The sequence below is a fragment of the Hippoglossus hippoglossus genome, chromosome 10 (genome assembly GCF_009819705.1).
Source record: "Hippoglossus hippoglossus isolate fHipHip1 chromosome 10, fHipHip1.pri, whole genome shotgun sequence".
Lineage (NCBI taxonomy): Eukaryota > Metazoa > Chordata > Actinopteri > Pleuronectiformes > Pleuronectidae > Hippoglossus > Hippoglossus hippoglossus.
Genome location: NC_047160.1, coordinates 12143787 through 12170247, shown reverse-complemented (window position 1 = coordinate 12170247; position 26461 = coordinate 12143787). Strand labels below are relative to the sequence as shown.

General features: G+C 42.6%; 1 protein-coding gene across 2 annotated transcripts in view; it reads left to right on the top strand.

Annotated features, from left to right (window-relative positions):
- The window catches only part of nexmifb (neurite extension and migration factor b), a 54491-nt gene that overhangs the window by 17202 nt on the left and 10828 nt on the right, over nucleotides 1-26461 (top strand). For both annotated transcript variants that reach the window (XR_004615200.1, XM_034598240.1), the window contains exon 2: nucleotides 23911-24041. Coding sequence is in view for 1 of the 2 variants with exons in the window: in XM_034598240.1 (XP_034454131.1) it covers nucleotides 23960-24041 (82 nt within the window). In the remaining variant the exon portion in view is untranslated. The remainder of the gene's footprint in view (nucleotides 1-23910; nucleotides 24042-26461) is intronic.

Below are 26461 nucleotides of genomic sequence, written 5' to 3'. Positions count from 1 at the left end.
CTTATTTATTTAACAACCAGTAGGTCTTTAAAAAGCTTTGTTGCATTCAGCCTAAGAAGCACAGTTAACGGTACAATTACAAGAGCACGACTGATATGGAATTTGGGGGGCCGATCCTGATGGAGTAAACATTTTCCAATATTGCTACATTGGCTGATATGTATGTAAAATACAAATGCTCTATTCTAAATGATCTTATTCTGTAAAATAGTTTTCATATCTGCAAACATAAAGGCAAATATATATGTCTGTGAAAGGCTGAAATTATCAGCCAGCTGAGATATTGGTGGGACTCTATAGGATTAACACATTATATTAAATCAATTAGTGAGACGTCTGCACTGCATGTTTACACTGTGAAAAAAAAAAGTGAAAGGGATGTGAGTTTTTCTCTGTTTCGGGGAAATCAATGTGTTTTATTTTTTTTAATTGCAGATGCATTGCAGGTGTAAAGAAATTCAGTGTAGATTTCAGCTGCTTGTTTTCCACCCAGTGCCTATTTCGTGTCCCACACAGATCTCTTTGTGGTACATAGAACTTCTTCTCGGGTGGGAGATTGAAGCAAACCTTTTAACAAATTAGTGTTCAAGTGACAAATCCCTCTAGTGGCTGTAATAATTCTGACAGAAGCAAAGGACGACATAAGATGCCGTTGTTTTAGATGGACGGGTCAACACAATAGACCATGTCAGTCGACATAGAAACTATTCAAATGTTCCTTAACCTTAACCTATGTTTTTATTTTTACCCAAAACATAATCATTTTATGCCAAACTCCAACCAAACCGTAACAGAAGGAATATTATATGAAATTATTAATTAAATGAAATATTACATTTTTTTGTCTACATTACATATTTTGAAATTACTAATGATGTCAATGAGCGAGTCCCATCAGAAAGATTCACACAGGACATGAACAGTGCTCTCCAGTGTGCAGGTCCTGTGATCTGTGCATCCAGTCCAACCTGTTCACTGCCGCCCCTGAAGGTTGCTAATTATAAAGTCTCCACTTATCATTGAAAACAAGGCAATTTTTCCTAATTGGAGAGGCATGATTTGCCTTGCATAGCTGTGTTTTGTGTTCAAGTATTTGTATTAACACCTACTGGAATAACTCGAGGTAACCAGCAAACACTAACGTCTGCCACCTTGGTGGGAATACGTGTTATAAAGGTGGTCAGGAGATGAAGCTGTGCCTGTCCTGGAAGGTCCTGGAGGAGCAATCAGAGGCATCCTCCATCCCAGCTGTCATTTCCTCCACATCTCTCTTTCACCGTCTCTGAGCTCCAGCAGCCAGAACGTGAAATGGGATGTTGCCTGTGCATAAAGACATTAATCACAGGCCCATAGGTAATAAACACCATTTGATGGTCATTAGAAAGCAGTTCCATTGCAGAGGTTACTGTGTCCAGCAGTTAACCTTCTCCTCCGTGATGTATAGAAGCGTGAGGTTTTTTTGCGGGGGAGGGGAGGGGAGGGGAACATCCTCACCTAGCCTGGAATGTCCCCTTCAGCAGCAGCTTCTGAATCGTTGTGCAATCATTGTGCAACCTTTTGTTTCCCTCCCCTAATGCTCCTGCACCCCCCCCCCCTCCCGCCACCTCCCTCCATCATTCCCTTGCTCCCCCTTTTGTCCCTCCCCCCTGTCATCAGAAATGTGCCCTGCATAAGTGGAGGCAGCTGCTTAAGTGCTGGGAGAGGGAGGAGAAGGGGAGAGTGGAAGTGGAAGGAGCGAGGTGAGGGCCGAGCGGAGAGAAAGAGAGTCTGACTCACAGTTAGATTTGCTTTCCCTCCCTGAATGCTGCAGCATCTACTCCTCCCATTCCACTCAAGGTCTCTCTCTCTCTTTTCTCTCTCCTTTTACACACATACACGTGTGCTTATGTCCACATGCACACACTTTCGCGAGCATACATAAGCTGGATTTAGTGTTTTACTTCAGGTTTCTGGGTTGTTAGAAGAAAAAAAAAAGATTCTATTGTGCTGCCTTGGCGCATTATTTACTGGCTAGACTTTATTGTCGTCTTGTTTTTTTTTTTGTGGTGAAATTTTAATGCGAACCCTCATAATTAGGGTGACTGTATTTGATGCGGCAACCAACCTTATCTCTGTTGTGATTCAGTGTTGGGGACGGTAGACTGATGCAATAACATACCCTCAGAATAGTGACAATTGTCTCTGTCAATAAAATGTCAGAGCAAATGTCTCTGGAGCTTAAGGGCAATTTGGCGACGGTTTGTACCTGTGTCTTTAGTGCTCTTGTGGCAGTGGGCTTCATGGCTAAAAGCACACTCCCCTGTAGTGGAATTACATAGCGGCGGCGATGCCAGCAAAAGCCCAGGGCTTTTATCAGCTGTCATTCACACAGGAGAAGCTGGATACAGGCGTCAAGGCCAGCCAGGCTTGGAACAGTACAAAAGCCTAATACTGGACTGTAATTGTCAGGGAAGAAATGGCGTTGAGCAAGGTCAGAGAGGCGGCGTGATGAAGTCGGTGTGCTGTTCCAATGACAAAACTCCACTGTAGCCTTGGTTTGAATCAACAAATGCACTTTCAAAGAAAATGCTGATATTAATCATACATCCATAACATCACTTGGTTGATAACGTGTGGAAATGCTGTTTTATACATTTGACATATGAGGAGGTCTGTGCATATCCTCATACACGCTTCTATATTATTATGCACATCTATGTCCTGGTCTATAACAATAGAAATTACAGCTAAGTGTTAAATTCATACAGAATGAGTTACTGTGTAATAAAAAAAAGAATATCCGAGTTTACTTATTATGATCCATAGGAATACTTACATCAGTAGCCTTAGACTGTATCTGAAGATGGGCAATGCCTCCCCACTGTACAAAGTTTTACAAATTTGCTTGAGAAAAATGAACGTGTCATTTTCCCATAGAAACCTCACGTTAGGTAGTAAACACAAGGCTGCACTTGGTCTGGTATCCTGTCAGCATTCACAGGTCTGCAGCTGTAGTGCTAACTGTAGTGCTAAATTATCACTATTGTCAACTTTTACATCGTCGAACCATGTGGAACAACTTCCTTTATTTGTCATCCTATGAAAGGTTAATTTGAAAAAGTGAATATGTAGCGGTCTGAAGTTTCATTGAATTTGTATTTGAGGTAATTAACAGCCCCCATTAATCCAGTGTTTACTCCGTAGGAATCATATGATTTACAACTTGAAAAACTCCCTTTTTGAAAATGACACAGGACAACAGAGAAACATCTTTAAGACGTATTTTATTCCATCTTCTGTCGTCCTACTAATCAAATAATTATATATGAGCTGTTACTAGTTTCAAATATGTACTACTATTACTACTAGGTTCACTTTTCTATTTTATTTATCAATGTTATCTCATGTATTCTAGTATGTATGTATGTATGTATGTGTGTATGTATGTATGAATGAATGTGTGGATGTATGTATGAATGCCTCTGTGGATGTACTGTCTTTTGTATGTGTCCTTGCTCTCTTTTTTCCATTATTTTATTAAACCATGCGCTCTACTTGAAGCCAAAGACAAATTCTATACTATTCTATTCTATTCTATTTGAATAATACTTTATTGTTATTATGTTGTTGGAACAGATTTTCATCCTTTCACACTAAAATCGAGCAAAGATAAACCCAGTTTTAGATCAACATTATAGTCAGTGCATCAGATAGAAGTCAAGACGAGAGCAATTCACGTTCTGTGGACGTCTTTTCTTTTTCTCATGAATATTGATGATTAGGCACAGGCCTATAGGTCAGTGTGGGCTGTGAGGTTCCTCCATCAGATCACGTATATGGAAAATTCATGAAGCAGACGGAGAAAAATAAATGTGCTGTACATTTATCTATTTTTTCTTCATTTTAGAAGTTAAGACCTTCGACATACAGTCATACACCTTTAAAGTAAAAATAGGTTAGCACAATAGATTTGAGTTAATTGTAAGGATATACATAAACATAAATTCAGTTTTGAAGAACATACAGGATTGCTCACATCAACCCTTTTCCTTGAAACTGGGTAGAAACCTAAATGCAAAAAATGCGATTGTAAACTCCAGGTACTTATGGGTGTGGCCCAAATATTATTGGTGACCAGAGATGAGTGCTGCAGAGTCTGGATAGGGGGGTGGGGGGGCTGCCACAGGATGAATACATTGTTAGTTTGGAATAAATTATCAGCAAGGCAGCCTCGATAATGGCCAATCAAATCAGCTCCTCTTATCCCATTCAAAAGCAGACGATCGTTTCCTGATGAGGGCTGAGGACGGTACAGGTTGGATGCTCCTATGAGGAATATGCAGCAACCCAAATACACTGTCAAGGACAGATGTATGTCTGTCGTCCTTTGATTACTAAAGTGATTCATAAGCACTACACTGTCATAATATTCTGGTTGTGAGCTGAGATCTTCATTAGCTGTTGCATCCCAGCGGCTCCTCTTCCTCATGTCCATATAGATAATACACATAGACAGCACTCACACATCATTACACTATTATACACTCGCTACACCCATATGCTATTTGAAAGCAGTAACCTGTTTCACTGCCGCAGCTCTCCTGATTGTATCTCTGCTATTCCCACAACGGTCCCGTGTTCATGCTTGATGTACAGTATATTGCATTGTTATTTTTGTTAAACAGAAAAATTATATTAGTGGTTTTGATTTAGGAAAACATGTCCTCAAGTCTTTTGTAGAGCCCGGGAAGCATCTAATGCTGTCAGTAATTTGCACAGTATGAACTTGTGTGGAATACCTCATCACTCGGGCGTGTTACAAAGTGCACTGCTTTGTGTATTTATTTTTCCTGGTGCAGTGGTTTGCACCGGCACCTCACTGCAAAAAGGTTCTTGGTTCTTGGTTTGAATCCAGATTCATTCGGGGTCTTTCTGCGTGGAGTTTGCACTAACCCTAACCCAGAGACATGCAGAGTGGGTTTAGGTCAATGGGAGACTCTTTGGGCCTTTTCACACCTGATTGTCCAAACCAAGGTTCATGTCTTTGATACTACGTTTACATTTGATCTGGTTAGTTTTGGTTTCACAGTGCAATTTAGAGAGCAAAGTAAAGAACTTTGTATGACATGCGTACTTCCTGTCATCACCACCTACGTGGGCTGCATCTTGCTTTACTTGACATTGATTGGTTTGTAGACGGGTGTGTTGTCTGACATAAGCATGTTGTCAATGCGGCTGTTGTATTCACTAACTTTTTTGAATAAAATGTGTAGAAAAACGTAGTCTTTCTCGAGAAAATTAAAGAACTGGTTCACTATGATACTTTCGTTGCTATTCTAATGTTATTATGGTTTTACTACCAGCAAAATGACGTTGGGAGTGAAGACTGGAGTCAATCCTGTGAGCAGCTTCTGCTTCTTTTTCTGTTGTTTTATTCTGACCTGCAAATAGATCCGAAAATCCGACCTATCCCAATCCCAACTAACACACTGCAAACAAATCAGACCATGGTTCAGTTTGATCTGAACTAAGTCCACCTCTTTAGGTCAGACTAGATTTTGTTTTTTTGGTCCGTACCTGGGTCTGAGGAACCTTTCACACCAAACTGAATAATCCAAAGGTCCAGACCAAACAGGGTGGGTGTGAACGCGCCCTTAATTGAACGTAGGTTGATTTGTGAGACTCATTGTATGTTGGCCTTGGCATACGCTGGCGACCTGTCCAGGGTGTTCCCCTCCTCTCGCTCCGGGACTCCCAGCTAACCCATACATGATAAGTGGCATTGATTATTAATGGATGGACACATTTTTGCACCATTTCTCGGATGCATCCTGACAATGCTTTGAAAACCTTCACCCCATCCTTTGATTAGAGACAAAATTATGCACACACAAGACCTTAAATACCATAAAAACAGCTGATTATCCTTAACCTCCACAGACTTTCCTGCCATTATAGTAGTTTGATAAGTGCGTACTAATCTAAAGGTTTCCTGTGAAGACTTGATATACACTAAGACGTGTTTACGGTCATTTGCGCCTCTAACCGTCAAATGCCATGAAAATGTCTCTTTAGCCTTGTGTTAACAAATAGTAAAATAATAGAGCTAGCAGATATACAAGTGCAATTTCATGGCAGAATAGCTGCCAATATTCCTCAGATGTAGACGTCTCTCTCTACTCAGGAGTATAGATTCTGAAAAGATGTTACAGCTGAAGGTAACTGGTCAGAGCTCTATATCTCGGTCGTCACTGACCTGTGAGGGTGCGAGTCTAAATAGTGACGCTGTCTGGCTGCAAAGATGCTTCTGGATCAACCCGTGATCATGCTTGTACTTGTCTCTCTGTGTTTTGTGTCAGATTTTTTTGTGGCAGTTTCTCTCTCACACACACAAAAATGAACCTGCTCACACGCCCCCAATTTTATCCTATTGTGATGGACTCGTGCCCAGCTTTGATTTAAAATGTAATTTGCCATTTTGGACTCCAACCTGTGGCAGAATTAAGACGTCTTGGACGACATTATGAAGCTGCATGCTCAGGACTCTGATGCAGTCGTTAATTTCAACGTGTAAAGTCTAATGCTGAGGGAAGCTACAGTCTTAAGGATAAAATTCACCATTCACATGGTATTTATACTATAACACACGTGTTTAAAATCAGGATATATAATGTTTCAGTTTAATATTTAACGTCATATAAAATGTATTGTATATGAATGAATGATTCCTTTCCTAATTTGATTTGGACATTTTGGGGGGTATTTTCCATGGCTGCTTGTTGATTTCTTGACATGTGGATGTTTTTGTATCAGGCTGGGATCACTCTCTGAAGTGATTCATCCTGATTTGAATCACCTGTCACTGCTTGTGAGGTGACTGTGGAAGTTTTGATCTCAATAAGTTCAGGTAAATCCGTTTTTTATATTTCTTGTTTTTGACGTCTGTCAGTGAGCCAGCGCCTCACAAGAATAGGTGAGTGTTTCCTCTCAGGTTTTTGGCAGATAAATCATAAACAAAATGGAAAGTGGAGAAAGAATGGAAGGTTGATAAAATGAAATTAACAAAGACAAATCGCTGAACATGTTTAATTTGCAAAAGTCAGCAAAGTTTCTACTGGTGTATCAGGGATAAGAAGTTTTTATATTACTACTTCTGAATTAGTACTTTTTATCACCAGAGGGAGAGAGAGTATGAATGCCACAACTTACTGAATATATTTAGAATCTGTATTCACATGCACATTATAACCTGATTGAGTAAAACAAGATCAAAGTAATTGTTCAATTAAAGCCTTGTTCGCACTATGACGGATATTTTACAGAACCTCCGTTCAGGCGATAACACAATCACAGGCTCTCAAACAAGCATGCCGGGTCAGTAGGTGGCGATACAGTCAATATCAACAATCCGTCAAACACCAGAGAAGAACGCTGTGGTAATATTGGGCGATGCAGACGCCTGCATGTGATGCAGTGCAAACCAGATTTATAGAAACTGATATATAGTGCATATATGGCACATGCTAATTCAAATTCCTGGAGACTGATCCGGATCCGGATCCACACTAAAATGTAATGGGTTCCTCCCTGGTACATACTGCATCCTACCACCAGGTTTTGTGTTAATCAATCCTGGAGTTTTTGTGTATTCTTGCTTAGAAATAAACAAAAAAGAAAAACAGACAGGGGTGAAACCATCAATGTTCACCATGCAGAAACTCGAGTTTGGATGATGTTTATTTGTTATGATCAGGTTTGGTGAAAGAAGAGTTTGTTGTAGCCTGGAGAAAATATCTTATTAGTGCCACAAATTAAGAGATGGAAAAAGGAGGGTCATTATTGTTTAGACGATTTCCTGCTGTCTCTCTAAAAATCCAGTTACTCCTTCTCTGCCTGTATCTGCACCAGTGTATATCAAACCAGGTTTTAACTTCATGTACACAATTATTGCTCCGACAGAGGTTTGACAAAGCTCTACACACGGTGACAGTAATTTACAAGATTGACAAGTAATCTGGGTTAATCGTGTTATTCCTCCCTTAATTTGACTAACATGAGCCTGGATAACAGTTGAGGTAATTGTGGTATCACTTTAATCTGGTTATAATGACAATGGAAGGAGGTTGAGGAGGTGCAATTATACCTGCTACCCTACATTTTAGCATTAGAAATAATAAGAGAAAAAAATAAAATAATGTAACAACAGAAAAGCCAGCTGGTAGTGCACTCAGAAGGACCTGCAGCTAATGACAAATGATGTGAGGAAAAATGTGAGCCGTCTCCTTGACTTTCTTTACCCTGGGTGTTTTTTTCTTTTAAGGGCTCATCAGCAGCACTGCTGTTATGTTGCAAGACCTCTGTTATTTGGGATATGAGAGTCTATCCGTGCTGTTACTGGGGGAGCGTCTCTGAATGGCTGCCCTGGGCATCGAGCAATACGAGGCTCAGAGTGAGCTGCAGCGAGAAACAGCAACACTCTTATTCAGCTCTTGGCCTGTGCTCCAGAACATTGTGTGTACATCTGTAATCTTACGTACCCCCTGGGCTCAGAGAAGACCCCCCCACCCCTTCCACCTTCTCCTTCTTCTTCTCTCTCTCTCTGCCATCACCACCATGTTCTCATTTAATCTCAGCCCTCATGTCCATATTCTTTCTCTCCCTCTCACTCCGTCGCTCTCATTTTCACGTCAATCCCTTTTTCTCTTACACAAAGATATAGTCAAGCAAATACGCCCACGCACTTTCTCACATTGACACCCATACACAAACACACCAAGGGCCTTGAAGATACATCCATGTGTGAAGATCACAGTCGTAATACGTCGCAGCTGCAACAGGCAGCTCGCTTTTTCTATTAATTAAAATGAGACATGATGTAAATAAAAAAAAGTCTCCATTTTGGGGTCATCTGCGACTTTTCCGCTCACTGCTGTGCGAGGCCTGTGCTGATTATTCCACACACACACACACACACACACACACACACACACACACACACACACACACACCCATATATATACATATACGTGTAGAAAAAGCAGCCGTTTTTAGCTGAAATTGAACTGGAGTTGCGAGTGTTTAAATATACATGAAGGAGAGGGCTACACGAATGCGATCCTGTCCGGGATGGTGAGCAGATATGAGCTGTGTCATGTGTCTGCGCTTTCGACTGCTCTGTTCGGGGCTTTCATCAGCCTCTGCCTCTGTCACTGAGACGTTCCCCGCTCCCTCCCTGCTCCCAGCTCCACTTTACACACTGTAATAAGGCATTCATACTCTCTCTCTCTCGGTTGCCTCGACTGTTTTGCCGCACCACTACATTGCAGTTCAAGTGTAAAAGCCTGCGTGTGTCAGTGAATGTGAACGCGTGCAGCTCTTTGTTGTGCACTGGGAACTCATGTTATTTTAGTCCATGTGTGTGTGCGTGTGCGTGTGTGTGTGTGTGTCTATATAGTAAACATGTATATAATTCACCAGCTGTCTTTTAAGGATTAAAAGCGTATTTCGCTATTTGTCTTTCAGTTCGTTGTTTTTCCTCTGACGCACCTGCTGTACAAGGTGATGGGCTTGCAGCGACCAGGATATCTCGTGCATTGACATGTTGTGATAATCCATGTGATATATCGTCGATCGCTGGTTAATATGTGCGGCTGTTTCCTTGGGGATTAGACGTGGCTGTCATACTCCACTTCAAGACATCATGAGATCACACTACTGCCTAAACTTTAATACATTTTAATTGTTTTCATTATATCAGCAATCGATCATCCTTTGACGCAATTACTGTACCACGCATCTATTTTTTTTCATCTAAGCATATCTTACTGTTAACAATTTGTCCCGTTTCTACGTGTTTACCTCTAATGGAAGGCATTCTAAAACACACCTCTTAAGCTCCCACAGAGTTCAAAACAACAGGACTGTATTTTTCTCCCATGTCTTTTTCTTTTCTCTGACAGCAGCAGCTTTCACAATTGAATTTGAATGCCATGCTTTTAGCGCCGGGGTTGTTTGATTATCCACAGACAGGGAGCTGTGCTGGATTCCATTCCTTTCATCATGCTTTAACCAGTGTGAGCTGGCTCCCCTGTCGTATTTTATGAGAGGTGATTTTTGTGCCTCTCCTTTATGTAGATGATTTTGGCTGCCTCTCCCCAGTCTAGTCTTCGAGACGTGGATATTGGTTTTGACAAGAGAGCTAACCCTGCTACCTTCGTTCTCACCAGGCTGTCTCCCTGACTGCTGCTCCCGGTTGGATATTCTTGGCCATATGCTAATACAAATTACATTTAGTGAAAGGGAGGATGCAGCTACAGGTGTTTTCAGAATGATGCTACATGACACAAATATTACACCGGGCTGGAAACCTCATTGACCCTTCACATTATTCCCATGATAGTGGTTTTATATACTGCCGCTGAGCCATATATGGTCTCTATTTGCAGTAATGCTCGCAGTTAATATCCACATCAGATGACAGGGGTCCAATGTATTCATCCAAATATGGGAATTACAGGTTGGTGCGGAGCCTCAGTGGAATCATGTGCTGTCATTTACATGATTCGCTCCTTAAAGTGATATGTGTTTATACTTCCTGTGCTTACAGCCACTGAATGTGCACACATACGCTATGCAGGGGTTGTTTCTATTACATACAGCCCGAGGTACATGCACATCTCCTTCATGTGTTTACACACGAGGCACCAATGGCTGAATGTAAAGTTAGTGAATGGGAATAATGAGCAATGTTAATAGGGTATTTCTGGTCTAGGTTCAGCTCTGCCAATGCATCAGCATGTTTAAAGGTTCAGTGTGTAGAATTTAGTGACACCTACTGGTGAGGTTGCATGTTGCAGCTGAATACCCTCCTCTTCCAAACATGAAAGAGAACCTGTGGTCGCCTTCAGTTGTATTAAAAACACAAAAGGTGTTTAGTTTGTCCAGTCTGGGCTACTGTAAAAAACATGGCGGCCTCCGTAGAGAAGTATTTAAATACAAAGGCCTCATTCTAGGGTAAAGAAAACAATAATTCCTACAATTTAGATGATCACACTTGTGAAAACATCACTAGGATTATTTTATATTCAATTTGCTAATAGATCCCTTTCATCTAAATCTTACACACTGGACCTTTAAAGCCTAATTTCTTACCACTGTGCATTAAAGCCTACACTACACTATCTTTATGAATGGATGTTCTCTCGTCTGTTTTAAAAGAAATCTCTCCATCCAGACAAGTACACAAAAATAACTTCAAACACTCAAGCATGCTGGGCCAGTAGGTCTCGATAAAGTCAACATCAACAAATACCACAGAAGAACGCTGTGGTCTAATCACAGGGCGAGGCAGACGCCTGTGATTGTGGTGCAGTGAAGCTACATTTAGCTGCCAACTTGTAATTAGACCTAGCAGTGATAACCAAACGTAGAGATATATAACTGCCATTGTTGTTTCTGGTTCACTTATTACACAGAGCAATAGTGGGCATCTGTGAAAAAACCTGTGACATCATTATGGTCTGTTATACATGTACACAGAAACTAGAGTTTTTGAAAATCAGCACTTTGAAATACATTTGTATAAATCTCTGTTTAAGTGACTTAAAGTGACGTTTACGTCTGGATAAGAGGCTCGAATGCAGAGAATTTTTTTTGCAAAATAGCCGCATTAGTGTGGACCGGGCATAAATCTACTTGTTGAGCTCAGTGACTGAACTGAACTGCTGTTGCTTCCGTGCTACTCTAATTCAGACAGCATTGTTGAAGAATAGACTGCATTCACACAGGAGGGTGATCATGTTGCTGTTGATGCCGAAGCTTGAACTATGAAGTCAGTCATACAGCGTGTGATAATCATGTCTCTCTTTCGCTCTCTCCCTCTCTTCTGTTTCACTGACTAAGTCGAGGGCTTTGCATGATTGCCTGGATGAGTGTTCCCCCTCAACGCTGCATTGCTATTGTCCACTTGTCCCTCCTTCATCTGTGTAATTGTATGCACCAAGTTTCAGCTGCAAATCCCAGCTACTGGCAGGTTTGTCTGCTCCTGCAGAGCCGGGCATTGTGGAAAGCCATCGGCTGAGGGCTGTTGTTTTTTCTTAATCTGGCAAACATCACAAACGATAACACAAAGAGGAGCTAGGTAGGTCGGGCTGCTCTCTGCTTCTTCAGTCGAAGAGATTGGGCAAAAAGGCAGGCGGCATTCGCCTCTCCTCTCTCCGTGCTGAAACAGATAGAGTAGCTGTGTAGAATAAAGGAGATGCTTCTCTCTCTATCGCACTCCATCAGCATTATTTAGCAGACCTGCCAGTTGCTTTGTACAGCACCTCTCCCTGCCAAGTAGGCGACTGGCGGACGACCAGGGGCTAGTGACAACAGGCTACAGTGGAAAGCAAGGAGAGCTGTGTGGATGAGCCAAGTCTATTCATTCCCCTAGGCCGCTGAGTGAAGCACAGAACTCTATCTGCTCTCACTGCGGAGAACACTTTATGCAACGCTGGAAATGATCATAAACCTGGCCTATCTTTTCTAATCAGAGTAGTAATGCCACAGAGTGCAGTGTTGTAACATTAATGGCTTCATAATGATTGTGGATACCCATATCCCTTAACCCTGCAGGTAGAAGGATTATATTAACCCACGAGGCTTCAAGCATGTAACGTGTATTGTATGTAGCCTACTGTGCCGGACGTGAATCACACGTGTCAGAGAGGCTGTTAATAAATACATGTTGTGTTTGTCGTCCCCAGCCACACTTCCATCAGCCCTCCCCTCTGAACCTATGGAAACATCAGCACTCGGCGCTTGGAAACAGAAAAGTGATTTTTTTTCTGCTGTGTGTCACAGATGGTGGGAAAGCCTTTGTAATGCTAATATAATATCACACTGTGTCGGCCTAGCTCTGCAGTTTGCTCTGTGCACCAAGCAGCCTGGCTGTGGAGTGATTTACCCAGTATGGAGAGAAAAAGACCTCCCTCGGTTCACAGTGAAAAGGCTGCGCGGTTGGCGGGTCCTGCCGCTTGGCCTGCTGTGGCTGGGCCTGCCTTGACTTTATTGATTCCGTGGTGCATCCAGTGCTGCGTTCCTGTTAATTAACTCTGTGTCGGAGCATTTGTCCCATTGTGTAAGCTTAGGAAAAAGGATACTACTGAGAGGATATAGGAAGCATATAGTGGGTTATTATTCAGAAGTCAAGGCAAAGGAGCCGCGGATTTAGAGAAAAAGAAAGATCTGCATTTCGTACGGTATTCATATTCACACAAATGTTTTCATTCTCCTGTGGAAAGCAGGTGTTCGCAGTAAAGAGGCACCTGACTATCTAATGTTGTGCCTCCTAACACCACTACTATGCCACCTCCCAACACCCAAGCCAATGGAAGGCCACTTCCTCCGGCTTGAACCAATGACTTTGCGCCTCTTGCCGTGGAAGCGAGTCAGCTGCCAGAGGGGAGGAGACAGGGACATTGATGTCTTTCTCTCGCTGCGCCACGTCACATTGTTGTCTATTCGATTTCCAGCCCTCATCCCTGGTATTTGAATCACAAGGGGGAGTGTTTCATATCCTTGCTGGGAGAAGAAGGGGGATCTTGTCTATCTGAAAGAGCATGCTGGATTAAGGGGGTTATTTCCCCAGAGGGGGGGATATGAGAGTGAGTGTCACTCAGACAGCACTCACTCTCACACTGCCTCTGCCTCTGCATGTTGCCAGGGAGCCCTGGCTTTGACTTCTTCCCCTCTCCTCCCCTTTCTCTCCTTCATCGTGTAATCCTTAGCTTTTTTTTGCTTTCTCTCCCTCTCCTCTTCCTCTCGACTCGTATACATCCGCTTTCATTGTCCTCCATCTCGTCACACTTCCTTCCCTCTTCCCCTGCTGGTTAAACGCTGCCCTACAGGGGATGGAGAATTGCCTGGTTTGGAGTATGGTTGTTATTCCAATCACACCTCTGATGCAGCGAGGGTCCAGTAAAATACAGAATAATTGGCAGGTTCCAGCAGCTTCAGCCAGCCATTCTATTCTAATATGTGTGTGTGTGTGTGTGTGTGTGTGTGTGTGTGTGTGTGTGTGTGTGTGTGTGTGTGTGTGTGTGTGTGTGTGTGTGTGTGTGTGTGTGTGTGTGTGTGTGTGTGTGTGTGTGTGTGTGTGTGTCTGTGTGTGTGTGTGTGTGTGTAGCTGTGATGAGAAGTGGTTATTGTGGTTGCAGCATTCAGAGGTCATTCCATTAATTACTAGCTCTTGTGTTATATGCGTGTTCTCACATTCTGTTTGTCAGTCTGTGTAGGGATGTCATGTACGTGCTGACGAAACGTAGGACAAATCGCCGCTAATGTAATAATTAAACCCACATTTTCACTGTTTCATCAAACCAGCCAATACTCGTCGGTACATGTCGAGTAGCTGAAAATTTGGCTGCAGTTTTTGCATGTTTATATTTTCATCTCACTCAATATTTAGCCTACTTCTGCGTCATAACTCGCTAACACTGTGTCGTAATTGTGATTCAATATTTCAGACAGCAGGGTAATGGTGCAAGCGGAGCAGGTGTTTGGAAAACACACACCTAATTAGCTGAGGGTCACACGGGGTCAGAGGGCAGAGGGCAGAGGTCGCATGTGTTCACCCTTGTGAGAGTCCCTGACTGATAGGGCTCCGGGGTGACCACTGATACACATCAATGGAGTCAAGCAGGGCAGCTAATCAAGCATGTGGGGTGTGGAACTGGGGACAAGTGTCAAGGGAGAAAAAACAGTGCTATCTGCTGGCCAACACATTGACCCACAGACTTAATGGTACATGTCTCACATAGGTGCACTGCTCTATTGATTAGCCATTGATGGCCGTTGTAGCCACCACTGATATTGAGTGTGATTTTGCTTTTTTTTCTTGTCTCAGCCGTGATTGGCTGCCGTGGAGGCCGGCACCATAGCGACCATCATCACTTCTTGTTCTGATGCCCTTTCCCTGTGATCCAGCCTCACCTCGAAGGTCTTCTCATTTTGATGGACTTTAAGTTCTTCCACAAACAGACAAGCGCAGCATGCACACACTCGCACACACACACGCGCGCGCACACAGTATATATACACAATATTGAACACAAACACACGCCTGCAGAGTGAAAGTCAGACTCCTTGACAACTGTCAAAGACACAACCTGAGCCAAATGCCTCCACATGCTCATTTGAAGTAAGGAACACACACACACACACACACACACACACACACACACACACACACACACACACACACACACACACACACACACACACACACACACATTCTGAGGAAAAGAAAAGCGGTGGCCCTGAAAATGGCATAAATGTCAATTATTCTTGAGCGCATGCGAGAGAGGTAGAACAAAGTGGTGGTAATAAAAAATATTGATCACTTCAACGCATAATGTGTCTGACAGGCATTGTTGTGGCAGAAACAGGCATTGACTGAGTGCCTTGGCAGGCATGTAAACCTGCAGGACATTATGACACTGTATTCGCACTGATCACTGCGGTGTAGTTGCCCTCCCCCCCACGCCCACACACACACACACCCAGCCTGATTTAGATTCGGCAAAGCAAACGAAGCGTAGCTCTAATAAATGCACCTGTTGGAATTATGATAATTATGTATCTGATGGCTGACCTTTCTTCACTGCTGCAGTCGAGATTATTTGATGCATGTGACGCCAGTATGTGTGAGTGGCTTTGTATGTATCAGTCAGGAGTTTGTAGGGTTGGTCATGATCAGTAGTTTTGGCTCCGTGTGTCTGGGGGGTGGATGCATCTTCTGTATTTATCCGCACTTACTCATACATCAGCATCTTTTTAACTGTACTGAGTGGGAGCGCTGTGTGTGTGTGTGTGTGTGTGTGTGTGTGTGTGTGTGTGTGTGTGTGTGTGTGTGTGTTTGTGTGTGTGTGTGTGAGCGTGTGTGCAGAGGCTCATTAAATACGCAATGGTTTCATAAGACTAACCCTTCATGAGCAGTGGATGGACCAAACATAGATTTGCTCAAATGAGCAAATGAATCTGTAATTTGAAAGTTTATGGCCTCTTGTGTGTGCGTGTGCGTGTGAGGATGTGTGTTTTGTGTTAAAAGAATGTATGAACATCCAGCGCATTTCCAATATCTGCGATCAAATAATTTAGCTTTACATGCCTCACCCAGATTTCCTCATGCTCTGGGTGTTCTTGGCTTGTTATAGCAACCTCAGGCAAGTTAAGATGTATTTTTGTTAATGTCATCACATTCACTGGGTACTGCCGTGTTCTTTCATGTACCATGAGAAGATATCTGTACATGGGAGCAGGATATATCCATGTGTTAGTGAGGATGCCATTGCTTCTGTCTCATTAGCGGCAGTGCTGAGGCCCTGAGCTGCTTCTCGTGCTCCATTGGGACGGCTGATGAGGCCTGACTATGTGACCTTTAACAACCTAATCAACTTTTAACACCTCGCCTACTGGCTGCCTTATTGCCATTCTTCTCTCTGCCATTCACCGGCAGGACCCCATCCCCATCGAGAATCTTTTTTTAATTATTTAGGCAGGAGCCTTGTTTTGACTGATCATCTGTGCAGGTATGAATGAAGCAGCACTGTAAACACATGCTGCAGCAGCAGCAGCCTCTGGAGGCACACAGTGATGTATTGTAATCGTCTGTCTCTCTTCTCGTTCTTGACCTTCCCTCCGCTTAGTTCTCTCCTCTTATCTCTCTCTCTGTCCTCTTCTCCTCGCTGCTGAAGAGCTCAGCCTGTGCAATGATAAACAGAGAAACAGACATAGTTATCAGTTCGCATATTGCAATTTAAAAGTCAGATGTCATACAGCAGGTTTCTGCACTGGACAAGAAATCTACATGAATTGATTATTCATTACATGTTGTACCCTCTTGTATTATGTCTTTAGTTTTCAGCATGTATTAAACCAGCTTAGTCCCATTGTATATAAAGATAACTTTAGTATTACTAATCTAACAATTCATTTATATATTTCATGATGACAAACTGATAACAACAAACATAGTTCGGCATCTTCAATCTTCTTAATCTGAACAGCTGCTGCAGTTGACTGAATTGATAAATGATATAAATGCACTGCAGGGGCATCATTTAAGAAATATTTTATACGTTATATGTTTAAAGCACCAGTGTCTCACAGTTTTGACAAGGCGCTGAGGAAAGGAAATGTAATTTACATCTGTTCAATGATTAATAGCTAACAAATAAACAGACCTGAATTGGGGGATTCAAATTAAAAATACTAAAATATAATCATAATGATGCAATTACACCAACACCTGTGAAATAGGGCTGTAATTGTAATGCATTTTTGTGTAATTGTTACTCTTTGCCATAAATACTGTCATTGTGAAGAGACAGAACCAAAAATGTAATTTAATACAGCACAAATTATCCAATACTCTCCAGTCCAATCCAATTACATCCTCATAAAATAATATTACATATGTTGTTATAGTATTGTCCCTTGTTCTGACTTGTTAGCTGGTGGACTGCAGACATAAGTTGGGAACTTTGGGATTTTTTTTTAGTTTGAACTTTTATTTTATTTTGTTTCATTTGTAAGTAGTTGATCCGTCTTGATCTTGTTTATCCTAAAGCCACCAACCAATAGTCAGGACTAAACAATCCAAAACATGCATCAATTTTAGCTTAGCATAGAAAGTTTTAGATAGATAGATAGTTTCTTATGTCTTAATGGTCATATAATGATCATTTTTCAATATTGACGTACTGGAGAATCCTTGAGGTTGAAGGTTTATTATAGATCTTGGCTGCAGCTTTAAGAGAATTGGCAGGAAATTTAGATTTTTCCTGTTATCACATGACCAAAATGCCTCATTTGCATCGTGTGTGATTCACAAGACATAACCATTGATCCAGTTCATATCAATATTCAAAGACCATTGACAAGATCTCCACAAATGAGGTGGTGAAATCCTCCTTTAATTTGACATTAAACTGAAAAAATTTCATCAGATTTATGCTGAGAGATAAGTGAAAGCAGATGAGAGAGTCGTCTCCGAAGCCACATACTGAGCTGATTAAATCCTGAGAGGAGTGTCAGTCACATACTATATCTCAGCAGTGCTACGATCTCATTAAGAGCAAAATACTAATAGGCCGAGAAGCCCCCTGAGAAAAACACTATATGAGGCCAGCACCTTCACTCTGCGGCAGCTGTGAGGCCTTGTAGGTGACGGCGGTTGCAATTGTCGCGGTCTGGATCTGCAGGTTGTGCTGATAAGAATCAAGCTCTATAATCCCAATTCATACTGAATCTCTCCCTATTAGATGCTTCCCGGGCTCCTCAGCCGCCCATGATTGACGATGATTATCTCAAGCATATTCCATATCTCTGCCATCACCGGGGCCATGTCAGGGATTTCAGGTGTGGAGGTTTGATCAAATACAGCAGCAAACATCTGGCAGAGAAGGTGTACAGTACCAGACGCAGATGTAGAAGGCACCGTTGAATTAAGATATACAGATAAGGATGTTGGTTTTTTTTTCTCCCTCTCCCTCTCGTCATAGGTCAGAGACAAAATCATTGAGATTTGTCTTCAGCTGTAGTAATCTTCATGGCCGAGTCAGTCAATTGAAGCTTTGTGTTGAGAAACAAAAACACAGTCAAGATTCATGAAATACCTACAAACTTGAGATGTGTTATGTTCCTGATTCACTCAGCCAGCACTTCAATCAGGTGCTGTTGTTCTCTTCTACACTTTTAAAACATTGGTTTTATTTCTGTAAAGTTGTTTTCAGATTACAAAGAGGTTTACAAATCATAAATAACGTGATTAAGTATTATCATTAATTGACTGTTATTGTTAAGTTCCTGAATTGTATAGAATTCTGTTTTAAAATGATGTTGTCCAAATGACTCTTAGTAAGTCGGAGCAAAGAAAAAAATTATAATTTAAGGCCGCTATAATCATGTGTGTGTATTGAAATGGGTCAGTGATAGTGAGGAACCCCATCTCGACAATTCACCTCAGCTCCAGGGAAATCTACAATGTCTGTTAACTTAGGTTTTTTTGTTTCTTGCCCAGCACCAAACAGCAGCATTTAGTGAATAGGTGGTGGATGTACAGGGCCTGTTTGGATTCGGTGCCTAATCTCTAACCGATTCATCACATTTCGACAGCCAAAGACCAGCTGGTCTGGAACCAAGAACCATTTAGGTCAGGGGCTGGGGTTGGGATGAATGTGACTAAAACTGTAGCCACCTTATTGGAAATGTTCAAAATCAACATTAAGATAATAAGATGCCTATGTAGGCTTGCAAGAAACAATATTTTACCATTAGTGTTGTGCTTGGTGCAAGCATCGCATCAAAGAACTTGATATTTACAGATATATACATTGAAAATCTGACTTGGCTTTGATGACTGACACTAGCAGCCCAGTGTTAACATTTAAAGAGTCAGATTATTATCCCTTAGGAGTTGGTGATGAACAAAACTAAGCAAAAAGAGTGAATATTGGAAATGTTCATCAACACAAGCATGACTTTAAATACATACTAATCATGCTCCATATCTGCACAAGGTATTTGACATGCAGCTTGTTGCTAACTTGTGCAACATATCAACTCCATAAGGTAACAAACAATATATAAGCATGTGTTTTATAGATTGTTTCGCTGCCCTCAAGTGGCCACAACTATTAAGACAGGTTTAAGTTTGTGTTTTACATAAGTAGAGGTCAGTCTGATGTATTCCTGACGTATGACTTCTTGAGATATAGCAAATTGATATAGAAAAAGCTGTATTAACCAGCCCTAACTACAACTGCTGAGGTGATGCAAAGTGTTTGATGGGATCTGCCAGAGACAGGGCTGCAGCTTTGTGGTTGGCTTGGTGAGTCAGAAGAGAAGAGCTCTGTTGCAAGGACAAGTGTTGAACTGTCCTGACCTGATGAGCCGTCGACAGAACTCTTTATCTTTGTGAGAGAGAAGAAGAAAGAGAGTTAATGTCTCTTCTGCAGCAACTAGGAAACAAAGACGTAAAAGACGTAGAAGGCTACGCAAGAGGTCTGTGGCCCGCTGATATACTAACAAGAGAATCTCAACAATTAGTCACTGACGGGGACGAAGAAACAAATGAAGTGGCATGATGGATCAGTGGGCAGCTTTGTTGTCTGATCTCCAGACAGCAGAGGTCTTTTTTGTGGAGTTTGCATGTTCCCTCTCCATTATAGTACTGCCCTTGAATCTGCAGCTTGTCTATGGGTGTTGAAGAAATTACCCTCCTCACAACAGTAGAACAAGTTGAATTCAGAGACCTCGGCATGTGTAAAATGTGCTCGACATTAAAGACACCTTATTCTACTATAAGGATCTCAGACCTTCACATTCGCTGTGCATTTTTCAGTGGAAGTTTTCCTCCCAGACATAGAAATTCTGACCTTTAGGCTGAAAGACAAGTTCCTACCTGCTAATATGTGTCTATAAAAAGTTCTGCTCTATAATATTTATAATTACTAGTGCAGTGCCCATTCAAAACATGCCTATGTGGAATGGGTTAATTTTTTGCTTTGTCGTTTTGCTGCCTGCAGCCTTTGCAAAATACTCATACAAACAACTTCACACTGTGCTTTACATTACATGCTTTTATCCAAAGCGACTTACAATTAGCATCCATTAGGGGGCAATAGGGGGGATTCAGCATAATTTTGTGTCTTCTTTGTGTATGCCAATGCTTTTTCATCATAAGCATTTTGTTTTGTTTTGTTTTTTTCCACTTTTGGTCTTGCATATTAGAGTCGTCATCAACATTCGCTCACTGTGAATTCTGACATTCTCCGGAGTTTTTACTAGTGGGCTGGGAGGAGAAACTCTACTCATACAGGCCCTCCGGAGGATGTAAGGAGATTTTCCGGGGGTTCGGTGTATGTCTGAAAGCAGCTTTAGATTCCCTAGAAAAAGTTTGACGTTGCCATTAGACTTACTCGGCGCCTGTGCATGTATTTGATCTGTTCTTCTCTCTCCTGTACTGCTGCAGGTTCACAGGCTGAAGAGTGTTACTGTGAGTTGCATGTGAGGCAGATTGCTTAGTCTTTCTGCAGCCAACCGGTGGACCTGCTCTGAAACCCTATACCTGTGCTGAAAAGCGGAGTCGCCATTTCAGCGCTGTCTGTTTGGACCAGTGTTCCCTGTGGCGCTCTGCCCTCTTTGAGAGCTCGGCTGTTGGGGATCTTTTCCTTGGCCCCTGACTGTCTCCCTACGTTGACACAATGAGCCTTTTGTACCTACATATGCTACTGCTGTGAGACCTTGCTTAGTATTTTAAACGATCCCACTCCAGCCATCCCTCCTGTAGCCGCTTCATTGGAGAGAAATGCAATCGAATCGAAGAGAAATGCAGTGAAACGAGGACCCGGAAGGAGGCTTGCAGGAATTTGATTGTGGTGCTGATAAGTTCCATATAGCACGAGTAAACATGTTCTTATCTTGTTATCCAGCTTGCACATTAACACATGGTGTGTGGAGGAGGGTTTAAAAGGATAAATCAAATCCTAATTACTTTGTTTGGCTTTTCCCACTCTCTGCTCTTTGTCTCTGTTTCTCTTTCGCTCCGTGCAAAGAACCCGGCGCACATGCAAGAACAATGGAGGGGTCAGAAGTACGAGCTATTTCCCTACACCTGCTGAATGCCCCAGAAATGAGTGCACAGTGATTACGTGCCCTAATGTGTGGTGTTTAAAGAGCGGTTTCCTGCAGCAGAGTTAAATGGTGGTGCCCTCTGTGAAGTATTAATGATGTGGATGGATGAATCAGGTCGCCGCAAACCCGTTGATGGCAGCCGCGGCGCTCTCTTAAAGCTGCACCCAGACATCAGGCTTAACCGCTTGGCAAATTGGACATGCTTGTTGGCTGTAGCTCCAATTTATGTGCACTCTCTATTGCAGTAAGTCCATCTTCATTATTGAAATGGCCTCTCGTCAGGTCTTGACAGAGTGGTGGAGATGGTGAGGGGAGGGAGAGATGGGGGAGCATACAGGAGAAACGTGAATAATGTGGAAAATAAACACATTTCAGGCGCTGGAGCTGGCTGGCGGGAGGGGGTGTTGGGAGTGTTGTGAAATTCCCGGCTTTCGTTCTCTCTCGCCGTCTCCCTCCATCTCTCCTCCTCATGTGATTGTATGTGCAGCTTCTGCCAGTGGATGCTGATGCTGTGGATCCTCAGCCTTGGGGCTTTGTCTAACACACATGCAATTGGGCATAAACACACACACACACACACACATGCAGAGACCTTGCTACACAACCACAAGCAGCTCTAGGCGCTGAGCTCTGGCAGGACCTCTGTAGCCTGACCAGCAGCCCAGCTGTGTGTTGTGTCACTGCCACTCCGGTGACACACTGCTCGGTGGCTACAGCCTATTTTTAATAGGGTGCTGCTGTGACTCTGTTATTCCTCGGAGTCCTTGGGATTGTTGCATTGATGAGGCCGGGCCTAGCTCATCTGGGTCAGCCAGTTCAGGAGGAGATATCCAATTCCAGTTAATGCTTTGTCAAAATAGATGTCTTTATTGCCAGATGTAGACTTTCGGTTTCTCAGTGTGTTGAAATGGTACAACATGACCTCAAAAACCATCTCTTAGTCGGGTTCCGGCTTCAGGAGTAATAGCGCCTCTCTGTGAGGAGAAGAGCAGGTTCCGGCTGGGTCTATCTACAGGGTCCCTGTACCTGCTGCACACATGAGCAGATGTGATGGCTCATGAGGTAATTACCCACTGAGCCGGTGTGTCTGCAACTATAAGCTGAAGCAGGGGCTCCCTTCAGGTAGCTCTCCCGCTCAGGTCAGCGAGCAGCTAATGACATTTAGAAGCAATAGGATGAAAGAGATGGCAGTTGTTTGTAGTCAGCGGCACACTACCTTTGTCTTATTGTCTGCCGTCTGTCTTAATCTCCCAGCAACCCCTTTCACACCACAAGGAGATCATGTTATTAGATCCCCTCCCCTGGCTCATTTGTCATCCTGCAGCACCACTCCTTCAGAGAAGGACTGCAGCAGCCAAAAGAAAGAAAACAATATAAACAGGCGGGAGGCCACAGCATCAAATCTTCATCATTTACTGGCCCATAGTCGCTCGTAGCATCATTATTATTTCAGGAATCACACTTAGGAATCACACGTATAATGTGCTTTGCCTTCCCTGTGCCACCCCACCCAATTTCAACAGGCTGACAAACTTCAACCCCTCTTCTCTCTCTCAGCCTTTTAACACATTGCTTTGTATTACATTGTACCTGCACTGCATCCTGCCACATATGCACTCCATCATACCCACCCCCACTTTCACAATCACTCGCTACAGTAAAAACTATTGTTAGTGTTCACAGTTTGCTGTCACCGCCTCAGTCACATCTCTTTAATCTCTCTTCTTTGAGCCGGGTGGGTTTTCATGCCGCCGAGGTGCACAGAAGGGAGGGAGTCGGCTAATTACAATAAACAAATATGCTCAGAGCTGCCTATGTCAGGTTCGCATAGGTTAACAACTCTGCTATAAATGTTAAATGAAGCTTAAAATAGGATAGTATGGCATACAGTTGCCATAGTTATCTCGGCTGTGATTCTTTGTGTACTCTCTTGGTTGACAAAGTTTGAATTAAATTTAGACACAAATCGGTGATACGCAGGAGAAGTTAGGGATTGTTTGGTGCAATGAGGGCTTGTTCGATGGCTCTATTATGTCTGGAGCTTTTTCTGCTTTTACTGCAACAGTGTGTTTGTCCCCATGTCTAGTGTTGTGTCTTTGTTGTAATGAAATCTAACTCTGTTAATGTTATTCCGCATTTGACATGTGGCAGTCACCCATTAACGATTCCCTTCGTGCTAACGTCTCTTCTCTCTCTCTCTCTCTCCCCAACCCCCCGTCTCCTCTGTTTCTCCCTGGCTCTCTCTTTCAACAGGTGGGACAGTCAAAATGATGCGTAGGAGGTGCAGCGCTGAGTCGTATTGATGGATGTGTTAACAGACAGCGGTCTCACATTGATTGTGAAGACTTCAGAACCAGAGAATGCAAACGTATTGGAGAACACAGGTGAAAACTGTTAACTTTTCAGAGTATATGTATAAATGTATTTGATTGATCAAAAGCATGACGTTAAATCCATATAAAGGGCTTTTTTCAAATTAAGCCACGCAGATGAAAATGCTATTTTTTCTTTTTAATTCTTTGAAAAATATGCTTTGAGACTCAGGTGTTGACCTATGAGGAAAAAAATGTAATCAAGCATTCATTAGAATAAATGAAAGCTTTATAACAGATTTAAAACTTTTAAACTGCAATTTGAAGTAGCTGTCTAGAATTAGCTTTTCACTCTGAGTTCTCTGAGCTCTTTGAAAAGATACAGGAGAAGGTGAAACACATCCTGTCTTTAAAAAAAAAAGGAAAAATGGAAAAGAAACATTGGATGAAGCCTTTTTACGCTATTGTTAATCCTCTCTCCTGATGCTTTCACATCTCAGAAATCTACCTTTTAGCATAAAAAAGGTGAAACTGTGAAAGAGGATGCTGCAATTAATTCTTTCCCATGCACTCACTCACGTTTATTAGCACAGACAAATGAAGGTTTCAATGTAAGATAAGAAAAGATACGATTTATTGATCCCAAACCAGGAAGATTCACTTGTTACAGCAGCAGATAGTCAGAAGTAGGTAGACCACAAATATGAATAAAGGATAACATTTTATAAAAATATAGAGAATACGTACATACTATAACTTTTAAAAATGTATTTATAGAGAGATGTACTTGAGTAAAGTGCAGTGTCACAGGATGATGGTATGAGGATGTATACTATATTTGCCCATTATGTAGCTTATATTGAAATAGACTTATATATACAGTATATATATATATAGGCTGTTATAAGTATATAGGCAGGTATGTAATACAATATCAATATAAGTATAAAAATGGTATGCACTTTTTATATTGAATCGGAATAATTTCAATGAAGTGTAATAAGATGCAGTATTATATAGTGTATGTAGTATATACTATTACTATATAAATGTAACACCATTTAGTCATATTTATTTGTAAAGTTTTTTAAGTATTGTTAGCTACCTTCTGTGAAATCTCAGTATGCATCTTAATATCTCCATGATGTAAAAAAGTTAAAGTTAGCCCGGGGACATTTGCAGTACAGTCCGTTCTGTTCACTGGACTAAAATCCTCACTGTTGTTGTGCATTTTCCAAGACTCATTCAACCACTGCCTACTGCCCCCTATAGTTTACCTCTGCCAAGCACCACTGATCCTTAGATGAGGGTTATCTCAGTGTTTCAGCTCTGGTCAGGCTCAGTGGGGACTGACCGGTTCCCACTGTGAGAATCACACAGATTATCCCCCAGCACTAGTCTGGTCCTATGAGGCAGTGAAAGGGAAAGAGAGAGAGAGAGGGAGGGAGAAAGAGAGCAGGAGAAAAGAGAACGGTGAACGCGGCGCCATTGAGCAGGAATAGGGCAGCTCTCTGAGGAGGATGGCCATGAATCATGCTGCAGTTACTCACCACTTATTATGAACATCCTGTACAGGCTGGATTGATTCTACCCCACAACCACCGCCGCAGCCGCCGCCATTCACAAATTGTCATATAGTGGAGTCGGAGCAAACTGCCCACCAGCTGGATGAGTGAATGCCCCGGGTGGCTGAGCTGCAGAATGGCTAACTCGGCGTTTTGCCACTGAAAAAGCCTCCGTGTAACAGGGATGAGGAGCAGGGAAGTTGGAAGGGAAGGAGATAGCGACCAGAAAAAGGGAGGAAGACAGGATGGAGAGGGGATGGGAATGAGGAAAGAGGAATGATTTCAGAAAGCCATTAAAAGGAGAAAAAGGCGACTGTCAGCTGTTTTCATTTGCACTGTACTTTATATTATGATAATTGAGCTTTTTCATTCTTTCCGCCACATGGAATGGAAATGTGGAATTTATCATATTAGTAGCAGAGGCAGATCATAGACATTTCTTTCAGTGTTTTTTTTATGTTTGTCTTATTTGTACAGTGATGAGAGGAAAAAGTACGAGTATATGTGCATGTGTGCACGTGTGGCTGTGAGTGCATGCGTGGCGTCTGACACACTAATAGATGAGGCCACAGACGCCAACTTGTCTCTCTCCTCATGCCCATGACCATGTCCCTCCACATGGGCTCGTCTCCCTGCAGGCACCTCCCTGCAGGCGCCGCCTGGCACAGGGCGGCTTACCTCAGGTGGACGGAGCCCCGAGTATCTAGGCTGGAGAATGGTGGTGGGTTTGGGGGGGGGGGGGGGGGGGGGGGGGGGGGGTGAGAGCTCCGAGCGCTAACTGGTCTGGTATGGGCTCCGAGCGCTAACTGGTCTGGTATGGGCTAGTTTGGCTGTGGTCGGGCTGTCTAGCATGGCTGGACTTGGCAGAGCTGGGGATCAGCAGATCACCACCACCTGCCAGCAGCTGGTGTCCTTCCATATGTTCAC